A 13,152-nucleotide genomic window follows, 5' to 3' on the forward strand; every position below is an offset into this window, starting at 1 on the left:
CCCATCATCTCCTACCTGATCCTTTTCACTGGCGACGCCCGGGATTGAACCTGGGACCTTCTGTATGCAAAGCAGACGCTATGCCACCGAGCCGTGACCCCTCCCAAAGTCTGTGGTGTTATACCCTGCTGAGGTTCCTCCTCTCCCCAAACCCAACCTCCCCAGGCTCCACCCCCCCTCCCAATCTCCAGGAATTTCCCAACTCAGCGCTGGTGACCTTAGCAGACGCAAGACTCCGTCGCCAATCTGGCTTGTATTTATTGGGGGGTAGGGTGTGGCCCCTATCGCCTCGGCGGGTTGCATAATGCGGGAAGACAGTCGGGCCAGTGTCTTGGGAACCAGGCCGTGCCAGAGAGTGAGATCCACCTCTCCCAAGCTGACTCACGAGTAATTGCAGGTTCCCCATGGCTGCTCAGTGGCCTTCTCTGTCAAATTGGGCTAATGGTTTTGACCTACTTCGGCGGGACCAGTTGAAGACGGCGCGGAAGAGGTGTTGTTGCAGGAACTCGGCAAGCCCAGTTGTCTCAGCGAAGGGAGGGGGGGGGGAATCAGAAAAAGTAATCTTTGTGCTGTGTTCAAAACAGCGCAGGGTGGGGTTTGCAAACAGACGGGTGCACACAACAGGGATGACTCATCGTCAAGAGAGGAAGCGCCCGGTCATAAGATTAGACATCAACCTGACCGCAAAAACCACGCGTAGCTGAATGCTCGAGCGAGCAGGCGGAGGGGGTGGGGGAGAAAGTGAGGCTGTGGAAGTTGAGGGGGGCTGGAAGGTAACCTTGCAGCCAGTTTAGGTCCCCTGCCCCTGTTTTTCCAGATCTAGGGGGACTTGGGGGAAGGACACCAGTCTCACTGATCGCGATCGCCTCTCTCCCTCCTCTTCCAAAAATGCAGACGCTGCCTCCAGCTAGCCCTTTGGGGCTTGGGCTTAAAACCGGATTGCTCAGCGGTGCGTTATGCAACTCTTGTGAGGTTTTGAAACTCTTCCTTTTTTTGTTTTTGTCTAGATTGGAAATTTCTAACCCGTGTGTGGTTTGAGGGGGAAAGGTCTCAGCAACACTGCTGTGCGCTCTCTCCCGGTTGGGAGCCCTCACTGCAAAGTTCTCTGAGGGCTGGGAGTTTCAAAGGCTTATCGTGTTGGTCTGCAGTTGGTCATCTGGCTGTCCTCAACCAGGTGCAGGGCCTTTTCAGTCCTGGCCCCAACCTGGTGGAACTCTGTGTCTAGTTAGACCTGTGTCCAATTCCATGGGGCCTGTAAATCAGAGTTGTTTCACCAGGCATATGGTGGTGCAGGGGTCCTCAACACCAGCATCTTTGCTGCAAGCCGCCAAGTGTTTTTAGGAAGTGGGCCGGGTAGGGCTTTTACTCAGCAAGGCTTATGATTGGCTATTGGTGATTTGATTGGCAGCACAGGTTTTATTTTTAAGCATTTCTTTGGCGGCAGCGGAAACCACAGCCCAAGGACCGATGTTGTATTACTGAGGTTAAGCTGTAGTGCTCCGCCTTCTGCAGCACCCATTTTGTTACTGCATAGGGTTGCCAGCCTCCAGATGGTGCCTGGAGGTCTCCCACTTTAACAGCTGGTCTACAGCTGGCAGAGATCAGCTCCCCTGAAGCCGACTTTCAGGCTGTGAAAAGACTTTGCGGGGACATTATTTATACTGTATACTCAGTGTTCTGTTCTTTTTGTTCAATTCAGTTTGCACAAAATATATTTGTACACTGTTTTGTGAAAGTTACATTGTTTCCGGTGATTTCCTTATATTATCCCCTGGAGAAAATGGCTGCTTTGGTGGACTCTGTGGCCCCTCCCCAAACCCCACCGTCTCTGGCTCCACCCCCAAAGTCTCCAGGTATTTTCTGACACAGACCTGGCAACCCTACATTGTATCACACTGAGGCCCCTCCCCTCCCCAAACCCCGCCGTCTCTGGCTCCACCCCCAAAGTCTCCAGGTATTTTCTGACATAGACTTGGCAACCCTATGCACCCACCATTCCAAGCTGGAATCCCAAATGTGCCCCCAGGCTCAGAAAGGTTGAGGGCCCCTGGCGTAAGACAATGGTTCCCAACCTTTTTGGCACCAAGGACTGGTTTCTAGGGACTGGGGAGGGAGGGGGGGCAGTGCTGGAGTTTTTGCGGCCCCCCTCCTGCCCCCCCCATGAAAGCCTGTAAATGGGGGCCTGGGGCTGCCTTTCCACTAGGTGGCGAGGGGCAGAAGCAGCCGATATGCCTCCCCCTCCCGTTTAAAGAGCCCCACGGATCAGGTGGGGGGCTTTAAATGAGGAATAGGGGAAGGCCGTTGCCATGCTTCACCTTTCTGGGACACGGTGTACGAAAGAGGTGGTGTGGCCTTGCTCCCTCTTCTGTTCCCTTGCAGCATTCCAAGCAAGGCCACACTGCCTCTTTCATCCGCTTGGGTGCCGGGTGGGTGGAAGGGGCAGTGTGGCCCGGTTGTTATCAGGTCGTGGTCCGGTACTGGTCCGTGGACCGGTGGTTGGGGACCTTTGGCTTAAGGGGTAGAATGCCACATGAGAATCAGGGAGCCTTATTCACATCTCCTTGCATCCGCAGAACTCCCTGGATGTCTCTCTGCCCAGGGTAGAGCCGAGTGCAAATGCCACCGTTTCATCTAGAGTTTAAAACTTAGAAACCAGCTGTCTCCCCCCCCCCCCCCGCGCCTCAGTGGACAAGTCTCCTTAAAAATGTTATTTTCTTTTTCTTTTTGTGTGTGTGTTTATATGTGCATGTGTGTGCACCTGGAAGCCAGGGTGACCTCTGGTGGCTGACCCCTATTATGGACCAAGAAGATATTCAGAGAGGTGGTGGAATAAAGCCTGCCCCTGCCTCCTGACTGAGTATTCCAAGGACAGTCTCCCATCCAAGTACTTGCCAGAGTTGACTTGCTTAGCTTTCTGAGATATGGCAAGAATGGGCTTGCCAAGGTTATCCAGGGCAGGGCAAAAATGTCCTTTTTTCGGCACTTAAAAACATCCCTCTGAATTAACACTTCATCTTCTTTCTACTGATAGCGGACCCTGGTCCCCTACCTAGGATTTTCCCTGGGTAGCAGGTTTCCTCCCTTTGGAAAATCAGGGCCTCATAAGTTCCTGGAGCCATTCCTCTTTTCGCCCTTCGGATCCCCAGTTGTCAGAATCATCCCAGTTCTCTGCCTTCAAGGAATCCATCTCTCCCCCCCACCACAGCTGTTCTCCTGGGGAGGCCAGGTTCCTGTCACAGAGCCAGCCGCCCTGATCAGTTTCCTCATAAAACGCACAAATGGGAACCGCAGAGCACTTCAAGAGATGTCTTCCCTGCCATTCTTGAAACAGAGAAATAGAAAGGAGCAGATCCTGTGACTTCCTGGCCTGGTTTTTGAAATCCTGTTCTACTGAAAGGCTAAAGCTTGTGTGTACACGCATGTGAGATGGTGTCAATCGTGTGCCCAGTATGCGCATACAGGGGAGGTGGGGTAGAGCTGTGTGTTCAACCATGTGACCTGTGGCAAGCTGTTTGTATTTTGAGCAGGGGTGGAATTCTAGCAGGAGCTCCTTTGCATATTAGGCCGCACACCCCTGATGTAGCCTGTCCTCTAAGAGCTTACAGGGCTCTTCTTACAGGGCCTACTGTAAGCTCCAGGAGGATTGGCTACATCAGGGGGTGTGGCCTAAAAAGCAAAGGAGCTCCTGCTAGAATTTCACCCCTGATTTGGAGCATTGGTGTTTGCCCTTCCCTGGTTGTATGAAGGAGCACATGCTTCTGCATGGGTGTAGGGACGACGCGTGCTCAGCTGAACATGTGGCTACTGGGAGGAGGGGGGGACACAGCTCTGTTCCCTTGCAGCATATGCAGCTTATAACCCCTGCCTGGTGGCTACAATGGAGCTAGGAATATGCAAGCTGTTTATGTCGTGACTAATGGAATTGCCTGGCCTGAGACCCTTTGCGCCAATGAAGTCGGCTCCCTCGACTTCATTTTGTCTGCTTGCCATTCTCCACCAGCCAGTGCCTTGCGGGGTGTGGGGGGGGGAGGGAACCTAGCCATGCTCAAGTGCGTAATGTGCTCATGGTTGTAAACAACGTGAAAGGGCGAGGGGCTTGTGAAACTTTTCAGGATGTTGCACTAATGGCATCCGGTGCAGCCATAGCCAATTCTGACTGTGCTGCTGTGACTTCCTGGCTCTTGGGGAAGTGCCTCTCGGTTGCCTTCCTCACCATAAGAACATAAGAGAAGCCATGTTGGATCAGGCCAGTGGCCCATCCAGTCCAACACTCTGTGTCACACAGTGGCCAAAAAACCCCAAGTGCCATCAGGAGGTCCATCAGTGGGGCCAGGACACTAGAAGCCCTCCCACTGTGCCCCCCCCCAAAGCACCAAGAATATAGAACATCACTGCCTCAGACATAAGAGAAGCCATGTTGGATCAGGCCAATGGTCCATCCAGTCCAACACTCTGTGTCACATAAGAACATAAGAGAAGCCATGTTGGATCAGGCCAGTGGCCCATCCAGCCCAACACTGTGTCACACAGTGGCCAAAAAATCCCAAGTGCCAGCAGGAGGTCCATCAGTGGCGCCAGGACACTAGAAGCCCTCTCACTGTGCCCCCCCAAGCACCAAGAATACAGAGCATCACTGCCCCAGACATAAGAACATAAGAGAAGCCATGTTGGATCAGGCCAATGGCCCATCCAGTCCAACACTGTGTGTCACACAGTGGCCAAAAAAAACCCAAGTGCCATCAGGAGGTCCATCAGTGGGGCCAGGACACTAGAAGCCCTCCCATTGTTGCCCTCCCCCAAGCACCAAGACTACAGAGCAGAGAGAGAGAGTGTTCCAACAATACGCTCTGGCTATTAGCCACTGATGGACCTCTGCTCCATATTTTTATCCAAACCCCTCTTGAAGTTGGCTATGCTTGGAGCTGCCACCACCTCCTGTGGCAGTGAATTCCATGCGTTAATCACCCTTTGGGTGAAGAAGGACTTCCTTTTATCCGTTCTAACCCGACTGCTCAGCAATTGCATTGAATGTCCACGAGTTCTCGTATTGGTGAGAAAGGGAGAAAAGGACTTCTTTCTCTACCTTCTCTGTCCCGTACATAATCTGGTAAACCTCTATCCTGTCACCTCTTCTGTCTGTCGTGTGTTTTGCAGAATCAGTTCACTAGCCGGCGAGTGAGGGACTTGGTGTATGGCCTGTGGCTTTTTAACCTAATAAACTGAACTGGGGGGTGGGGGGGACGGACCTGGAAGTGTTCAGTCTGGAGAAGAGGAGGCGGGGGGCGGGAGACATGATTGCTCTCTATAAGTACCTGAAGGGCTGTCACTTAGAGGAGAACGGCAGGGAGCTGTTTCTGTTGGCAGCAGAGGAGAGGACTTGCAGTCATGGGTTTTAATTAAGGGCAGGAAGGTATTGGGAAAAACTTATTTACAGTATGAGTTGTTCCAACAGTGGGATCAACTCCCCCCCCCCCCCCACTGGCAGTTTTTTAACAACGGCTGGGCAAACACTTGTCGGGGATGCTCTAGGTTGATCCCGCATTGAGCAGGGAATTGGACCAGATGGCCTCTACAGGGCCTTCCAGCTCTGTGATTCTAGGTCTCCCTCCCGCTGCATAAACTTGTTTGTAATGCCATTTCTTGATCATGTAATTAAAACTAAATCCGAAGAGTTTCCAGCTCAACATTAGGAAGACCTTCCCGACCGTTAGAGCGGTTCCTCAGTGGAACAGGCTTCCTCGGGAGGTGGCGGGCTCTCCTTCCTTGGAGGTTTTTAAACAGAGGCGAGATGGCCATCTGACAGCAGTGAAGCTCCTGTGTATTTAGGGAGAGGAATTTGTGAGTTTCCTGCGTTGTGCAGAGGGTTGGACTAGATGACCCTAGGGGTCCCTTCCAACTCTATGATTCTATGATTCTGACTTACATAAATAGATAAAAATGTATGGTTGCTTGGTTGGTTTGGCGTTTTCCGTTTCTGCAGATGCAGCCTGTCAAAGCGTTGACATCTGCTGCTCAGAAAGGCCCGGTCGTCTGTGGTTTTGACAGCCTATTCCCTAGGAAGCCATGTTTTAGATTCTTTCAGGATTGGGAGTGCTTTGGCCCCCCCCAGTCACGTATCTAACAAAATGGGCAATCGTTGTGAGATGGCCCACCCAGACCTGTTCCTTTTAGGTTCCAACGGCAGACCCAGGGGCTGAGCTCAGCCCGGGAGGTTGGCAAAGGAACAGAAAGTAAAGAAATGTGCGCAATGAGATTTCCACCACAGATTTCTCACTTCCCTTCGATGGCCACCGGCCTGTTGCTGTGGCCGACATGGCTCCGCAAGAGGTTGTGCAAGTCCCCCTCTGGGTGCAGAGATCCTGCCCTGTGGTGGCAAGTTTCTCGGTGAAATATCGCTAACGGCTGCTGTTCCCATTTTGGTAAGATGGATGGCAGAGGCGGAAAACCGGGGCGGCAAGGTGGCCTTCCTCTTGAACAGAAGCGCCCTTTTGAGGTCTGGGCGGGCGCCGTGCTGCAAGAAAACAGTTCTTGCTATTGAACAAAGCAGTAGACGAGTGCGCCTTTAAGACCAACTAAGTTTTATTCAGAACGTAAGCTTTCGTGTGCTCTTAAGCAGACTTCATCGGACAAAATGGGAATGGCAAGCAGCAGCTCTTAATGTAAGTGGGCAGTGAGTTGGTAGGTGGAATCATGGGAATGTTTTTAGCAGATTAAAAGAATCACAAATAGGGAAATGTGTTTGTTGGTGTTAGAACAAAGCAAGGCTGAAACAACACTGGAGGGTGATAAAAAGCAGACGGCTGTTGTAGGTGCGAAGTGCCATAAATCTAGGTAACATTCTGGCTTTCTTAGTTTAAATAGAGGGCGTGGTTTCTCAAGAGGTTATAACATCCATTATAGTTTGCCATTAGAAAAAAAGAAGACATTAAAATACAGAGGAGGATGAGTTTGTATATGCAATAAGACAAACAGCCAATATCCCCCATTTGAGTATATCCATACAAATAAAACAAAAACAAAAACCCCAAATATTCTGATACCCTGTTCTAAAAGAGAAATAATACAAGTTAGCCATTAGAAAAACAGGGTGCATTAAAGTATAGTGGAAGGTGGGTTAGTATATGTAATGAAACAAACAGCCCACATCCCTCATTTGTGCATGTCAACGCAAAAAAAATTATCCTGATACACTGTTCTAAAAGAGAAGTACATTGGAACCCTGTGGATGCACAGCTATACTCAGTGAGAGTGGGTTTAGCATCTGTAATGAGATAAAAAAGCCAATATCCCTGTTCAGTCCTGGGGAGGTGCTTGTCCCAAGTTTCATGATAATTTGTAATTCAGGAATTTCTCCCTCCGTTCTGTTCTTGAAGTTCCTTTGCGGTAAAACAGCTGCTTTGAGGTCACCCATTGAATGCTCAGGAAGGTTCAAGTGTTCTTGCTATTGTCAGAGGCAAAGGAGCAAACGGCTCCTTTAAAGGGTGGGCTCTGTGGCCTTGTCCCATGCTGAGGCCCCTCCCCTCCTCAAACCCCGCCCTCTCCCAGCTCCACCCCCCCCAAAGTCTCCAGGTATTTCCCAACCCAGACATGGCAACCCTAATATCAATACACAAAAATATGCAGGTTCGTTAAAGGTAATGCTCCCCCAGTGAAGCATGAAAATCTGTTAAAGACAACACTCCTAATGAAGTTGGTATTCCGTTGTCCACACAGGGCAGGTTCAGAATTCTGTTAATCCCCATCTGGAGTCTGGCAACCCTAAACTGCAGGTCCCCCGTCTTTGTGGGAATGCAGCCGCTTAGAATCGAGAGTACTTCTGATTGTCCTAGCAGTTGGGGAGGGCCGGTCGCTCAGTGGCAGAGCATCTGCTTGGGAAGCAGAAGGTCCCAGGTTCAATCCCTGGCATCTCCAAAAAAGGGTCCAGGCAAATAGGTGTGGAAAACCTCCGCTTGAGACCCTGGAGAGACACAGGGAGGGGCTGTGGCTCAGTGGCAGAGCATCTGCTTGGGAAGTAGAAGGTCCTAGGTTCAATCCCTGGCATCTCCAAAAAAGGGTCCAGGCAAATAGGTGTGAAAAACCTCAGCTTGAGACCCTGGAGAGCCACTGCCAGTCTGAGCAAACAAGACTGACTTTGATGGACCGAGGGTCTGATTCAGTATAAGGCAGCTTCATGTATTCATATATGTTGGGGAGGGACAGTGGCTCAGTGGTAGAGCATCTGCTTACTAAGCAGAATGTCCCCAGGTTCAATTCCTGGCATCTCCAACTAAAAAGGGGTCCAGCAAAATAGGCGTGGAAAACCTCCACTTGAGACCCTGGAGAGCGGCTACCTGCCTGAGTAGACAATACTTACTTGGTTCAGTGGTAGAGCACCTGTTTGGTAAGCAGGAAGTCCCAGGTTCTATCCCCGGCATCTCCAACTAAAAAGGGGTCCAGGCAGATAGGCGTGAAAAACCTCAGCCTGAGACCCTGGAGAGCAGCTGCCGGTCTGAGCAGACAATATTGACTTTGATGGATCGAGGGCCTGATTCAGTATAAGGCAGCTTCATATGTTCAATTCTGCATCAGTCCTGTTGCTTGAACGCACGGAAGAGCGGCAGAACGTTTTGAGAGAGAGAGAGAGAGAGAGAGAGAGAGAAGGGTGTGTAGATATGTATGTGTTTGCTCTTGATGGATAAATAGAGAGCCTGTGTGTGTGTGTCTTTACTAACTGGCCCAGGATGGGGGAACTAGAAGGGGGTGGGGGGGTTGCATCGCCAGGCCTGGCCATCTGTTGCACACTAGAGGTGCCGATGTAATAGCAGGAGCATTTCGGAAGCGCATTTCCACATAAGTATGTATTGATCTCCCCCCTTCTCTTTTCAGGTTTCTCCCACCTGCCGAACGGTCTGTACCCTTCGTACATTCCCTTGAGTCACCTGGAGCCTCATAACAGCGGGAGCCCTTTGCTCGCTCAGCTGGGCCAGCACAGCCTCTTTGAGTCTCCGAAAGGTCAGTCAGTCTCTCCTTCACACTTTCTGCCCCTCCTTTGGCAGGGTCCTCCACTCGCTTTGCGCCCGGAAGATCTCGGTTTCAGAGCCGGAAGATCGTTTTGCACCCGAAAGACAGCCAGTTTGGTGTAGTGGTTAAGTGTGCGGACTCTTATCTGGGAGCACCGGGTCTGATTCCCCACTCCTCCGCTTCCAGCTCCTGGAATGGCCTTGGGTCAGCCAGAGCTCTCACAGAGTTGTCCTTGAAAGGGCAGCTTCTGGGAGAGCTCTCTCAGCCCCACCCACCTCACAGGGTGTCTGTTGTGGGGGAGGAAGGTAAAGAAGATTGTGAGCCACTCTGAGACTCTGAAATTCAGAGTGGAGGGTGGAACATAAATCCAATATCATCAACATTGGGGAGGGATGGTGACTCAGTGGTAGAGCATCTGCTTGGTAAGCAGAAAGTCCCAGGTTCAATCCCTGGCATCTCCAACTAAAAAAGGTCCAGGCAAACAGGCAGGAAAAACCTTAGCTTGAGACCCTGGAGAGCCGCTGCCAGTCTGAGTAGACAATACTGACTTTGATGGACCAAAGAGGGTCTGATTCAGTAGAAGGCAGCTTGATATGTTCATATTTTCAAGATCCTGGTTTCAGAGCATGCAGGTCTTTCAATTTTGTATAGTGGTTAAGAGCGGCAGACTCTAATCTGGAGAACTGGGTTTGATTCTTCACTCCTCCACATGCAGCCAGCTGGGTGACCTTGGGTCAGTCACAGTTCCCTCGGAGCTGTTCCCTCAAGAGGTGTTCTCTCAGAGCTCTCTCAGCCCCGCCTACTTCACAGGATTCCTGATGTGGGGAGAGGAAGGGAAGGAGATTGTCAGCCGCTCTGAGGCTCCTTAATGGTAGAGAAAAGCAGAACATAAAAGCCATCTCTTCTTCAGTTTTGTGTAGTAGTTAAGAGCAGCAGGCTCTAATCTGGAGAACCGGGTTTGATTTCCTCACTCCTCCACATGCAGCCAGCTGGGTGACCTGGGTCAGTCGCAGTTCTCTCAGAGCTCTCTCAGCCCCACCGACCTCACAGGGTGTCTGTTGTAGGGAGAGGAAGGGAAGGAGATTGTAAGCTGCTCTGAAGACTTTGGGTAATGAGGGGTGGCGTATGAAAACCTCCTCCTCCTCTTCTGCTGTGAATGAGAGTGTTTGTGGAGTGCAGCGTTTCCTCGCTAGAATGTACAGCCCTGGACAGGGCCCAGAACAGGAATCTTTCTAATTTCTCCCCCCCCCCCTTTCCTTGCAGATGGATTTTACCTCACCAGCCATGCGGGACAGTCTGCCTTGCACCCCCCGGGCCCTCCCTCGCGGACAGCGTCCAACCCCACGCCAAGCTCCTTGCTCCGCGAGAAGGACTTTGGCCCCCTGCACAGGAACTCAAAGGAAGTTTTGAAAGACCCCGCCCGCAAGGAGAGGGTGTGCCGGAGCGACCTCTCCTTGCCCATGACCAAGAAGGAGGGCAAGCTGAAGGAGGAGGCCCGGCCCCACAGCGTGGTGGATCTCACGCTGGACACGAAGCCCGACAGTGACAGGAAAGTGAGCGGCCCCGAGAAGGCGGTCAAGGCTGGGGAGCGGCTGTCCCCTTTCCTGGCCGAGCACGTGCCGAATCGGGGGAGCCTTAGCAGCGAACCAAAGTCCAAGAACCCGCTGCAGACCTCTTCGCTCAACAACTGCAATGGCGGCGGGGATCTCCTGGGGAAAGTGCTGGGCTCCGAGCAAGACCGCTGTGCCAAGGACCTGAACCGACACGACGAGAACATGAGGCCTTCTCCTCACACCTCGCACCCGGACCAGCTGAAAAGGGGAGACTCTGTGATGGGCTCCGTCGCCGCTTTGCACGTCGCCTGCAGTTGCCCCTCCCCTCACCCGCCCCAAGCGGGGAAGCTGACCCCTTCCTCGGCTTTCCCGCCCCAGCCTGTCCATTCCAACATGTACACTATCTTTCCGCTGACCAAGGAGCCGGGGAGGGAACACAAAGTCATTGCCCCCACCTTCGTGCCTTCGGTCGAGGCCTACGACGAGAGGAACGGCCCCATCCAGATTGCCTCGCAGGCCCGGGACAACGGCAAAGCGAAAGAGAGAGACGCCTGCGGTGCTGCCGCGGCCCGAGTGGGCGTCTTGCAGTCGTTGCCCAACAGGTGTCCGAGCGACCAGTCCCGCAACCTTTTGTCTCAAGATTTCCCCGGCCATGGTGATGCCAAACACATGGAAGTCCTGAAGGAGAAAAGCTCTGTTATTCGGGCCAACTCCATGGTGCTGAAGAAACAGATGGCTTCGGAAAACGCCTCGAACAGGCCGAGGCTGAGCTCCCCCGAAAACAGGGAGTTCCTCCCCTCAAAAGACTTGCTAAAACCCGGCCCGGAGGTGGAACACCGCACCTGCGAGCGGGATCGGTTTCAGAGATCAGGCTGCAAAGAGGCAGCAAAGATATACGGCACTTTGGACTCCTCTTCTCCCTCATCCTCCTTCTCCTCCTCTTCCCGGCAGCATCTTGAGCACGGCCAACTGAAGCCTCCGGAGCAGAAATGGAAGCCTTTCGAGATGGGCAATTTCGCCACCACCCAGATGGCTGTCCTGGCCGCCCAGCACAACCACGCCAACCGGGTGGAGGAAGAGGCCAAGAAAGCATACCTGGACCCCAGCGGCCTGCAGAGGTCCACGGCGGCAGGTCCCCGGAGCGCCCCGGAAGGCCTCCACCCTACCTCGCACGGCGAAGGCTCCGCCATGCAAAGCCTCATCCAGTACAGCGGCAGCTTTGCCAAGGAGACGGCGGCACGGCAGAGCGGCGGGAAGAAGAGTCCTTTCGGGGGCCTGGGCAGCATGAAGCTAGACCCCTCCCAGCAGGGCATCTCCAAGATCCAGCAGCTGCTGCCGCACCAAACCAGCAAGCAGTTAAAGAAGGAGCCCGAGAGGCCAGAGAGCGCCAAGTCCTTTGGGCGCGAGAGCATCGGATCTCAGGGGGAAGTGGAGGTGCGGCACCTCCCCGTGGGCATCGCCGTGGCCGTGGCCCGGCAAAAAGACAACAGCAGCAACAAGCCGGGGCCGAACATCCTGGACCGGGATCGCTCCCTCTCCCTGGGCAGCGTCAAAGGTAAGACGTGGTTCGGCTTTCAAAGAGGCGTGGGAAGGAGATGGTGGAGTCTGGCTTGGTGGCTGAAAATACAGTATTTGGGAGACTCGCCACGTAGGACTGGGTTTTTTGGCCCCCAATTGTTTGCAACCCTTTGTTAGTTTCAGAGGCTTGCTATATTGGCTTGTTGTGGAAGAACTTGATTCTAGTCCGGCAGCAGCTCAGGGGCCAATGAGATTTTCAGAGCATGAGCTTTCCAGTGTCCCTTCGTCAGATAATACCCCTCGCCGGGGCTTTTTTGTTTTTTAGCGGGAACTCCTTTGCATATTAGGCCACACCCCCTGATGTGGCCAATCCGCCTGGAGCTCGCAGGGCTTCCTCTTACAGGGGCTACTGTAAGTTCCAGGAGAATTGGCTGCGTCAGGGGGATGTGGCCTAATATGCAAAGGAGTTCCTGCTACTAAAAAAGCCCTGCCCCTCGCTAAAAGCCATTCTCACAGACCTTGTCGAAATCCTGCAGTCTCTGAGCTACCATTAAGTGGATCCATAGGGAGATAGGCACAAACCAGTGAACGCCATTGTTTGTTTTGATACTTCTTTCTGGGTTCTCTCTCTTTCCCGATACTGATGAATGTTGGCTACTCTTTTTTTGAACATCAAACTTGGAAGGCATGTAGAGGAGCATCCAGAAGAGGTCTTGCTGTGAGTTGGATGTCTCTGGCTTGCACAGGGATCCGTTCTATACACTCCAGAACCTGCACCTATCAAAATGGCTGCCTTTCAGCTGCCATTTTGATAGGTGTAGGTTCCGAAATGTATAGAATGGAGCTAGAGACATCAGACTCACCGGGGATCTCTGATTGACACTCCTCTACCTGCCTACCAAGTTTGGTGAGCATTGGATTTACGGGGTCTGAGTTACACCCCCACACACAAACATGCGGTTATTTTCCCAGACAGTACTTTCCTGGGGGCACTTTCTTTGGGGGCACGACTATGACCCTGCAAATCCAGTCCTCACCAAACTTGGAGGGCAGGTAGAGTAAAATCAGCTGGTGACCCCCC

At 52.6% G+C, this 13,152-nt stretch overlaps 1 protein-coding gene and 1 non-coding gene across 2 annotated transcripts in view; both read left to right on the plus strand.

The window, feature by feature from the left end:
- TNRC18 (trinucleotide repeat containing 18) overlaps nucleotides 1–13,152 on the plus strand; it is a 141,945-nt gene that overhangs the window by 47,004 nt on the left and 81,789 nt on the right. Inside the window, 2 exon segments of the mRNA XM_060260759.1 lie at nucleotides 8,866–8,991; nucleotides 10,264–12,108. Coding sequence (XP_060116742.1) covers nucleotides 8,866–8,991; nucleotides 10,264–12,108 — 1,971 coding nt within the window.
- TRNAS-ACU (transfer RNA serine (anticodon ACU)) lies at nucleotides 8,185–8,268 on the plus strand. Its single transcript has one exon. It is a non-coding gene; the product is annotated as a tRNA-Ser (tRNA).

Source organism: Heteronotia binoei, chromosome 20 (genome assembly GCF_032191835.1).
Source record: "Heteronotia binoei isolate CCM8104 ecotype False Entrance Well chromosome 20, APGP_CSIRO_Hbin_v1, whole genome shotgun sequence".
Classification (NCBI taxonomy): domain Eukaryota; kingdom Metazoa; phylum Chordata; class Lepidosauria; order Squamata; family Gekkonidae; genus Heteronotia; species Heteronotia binoei.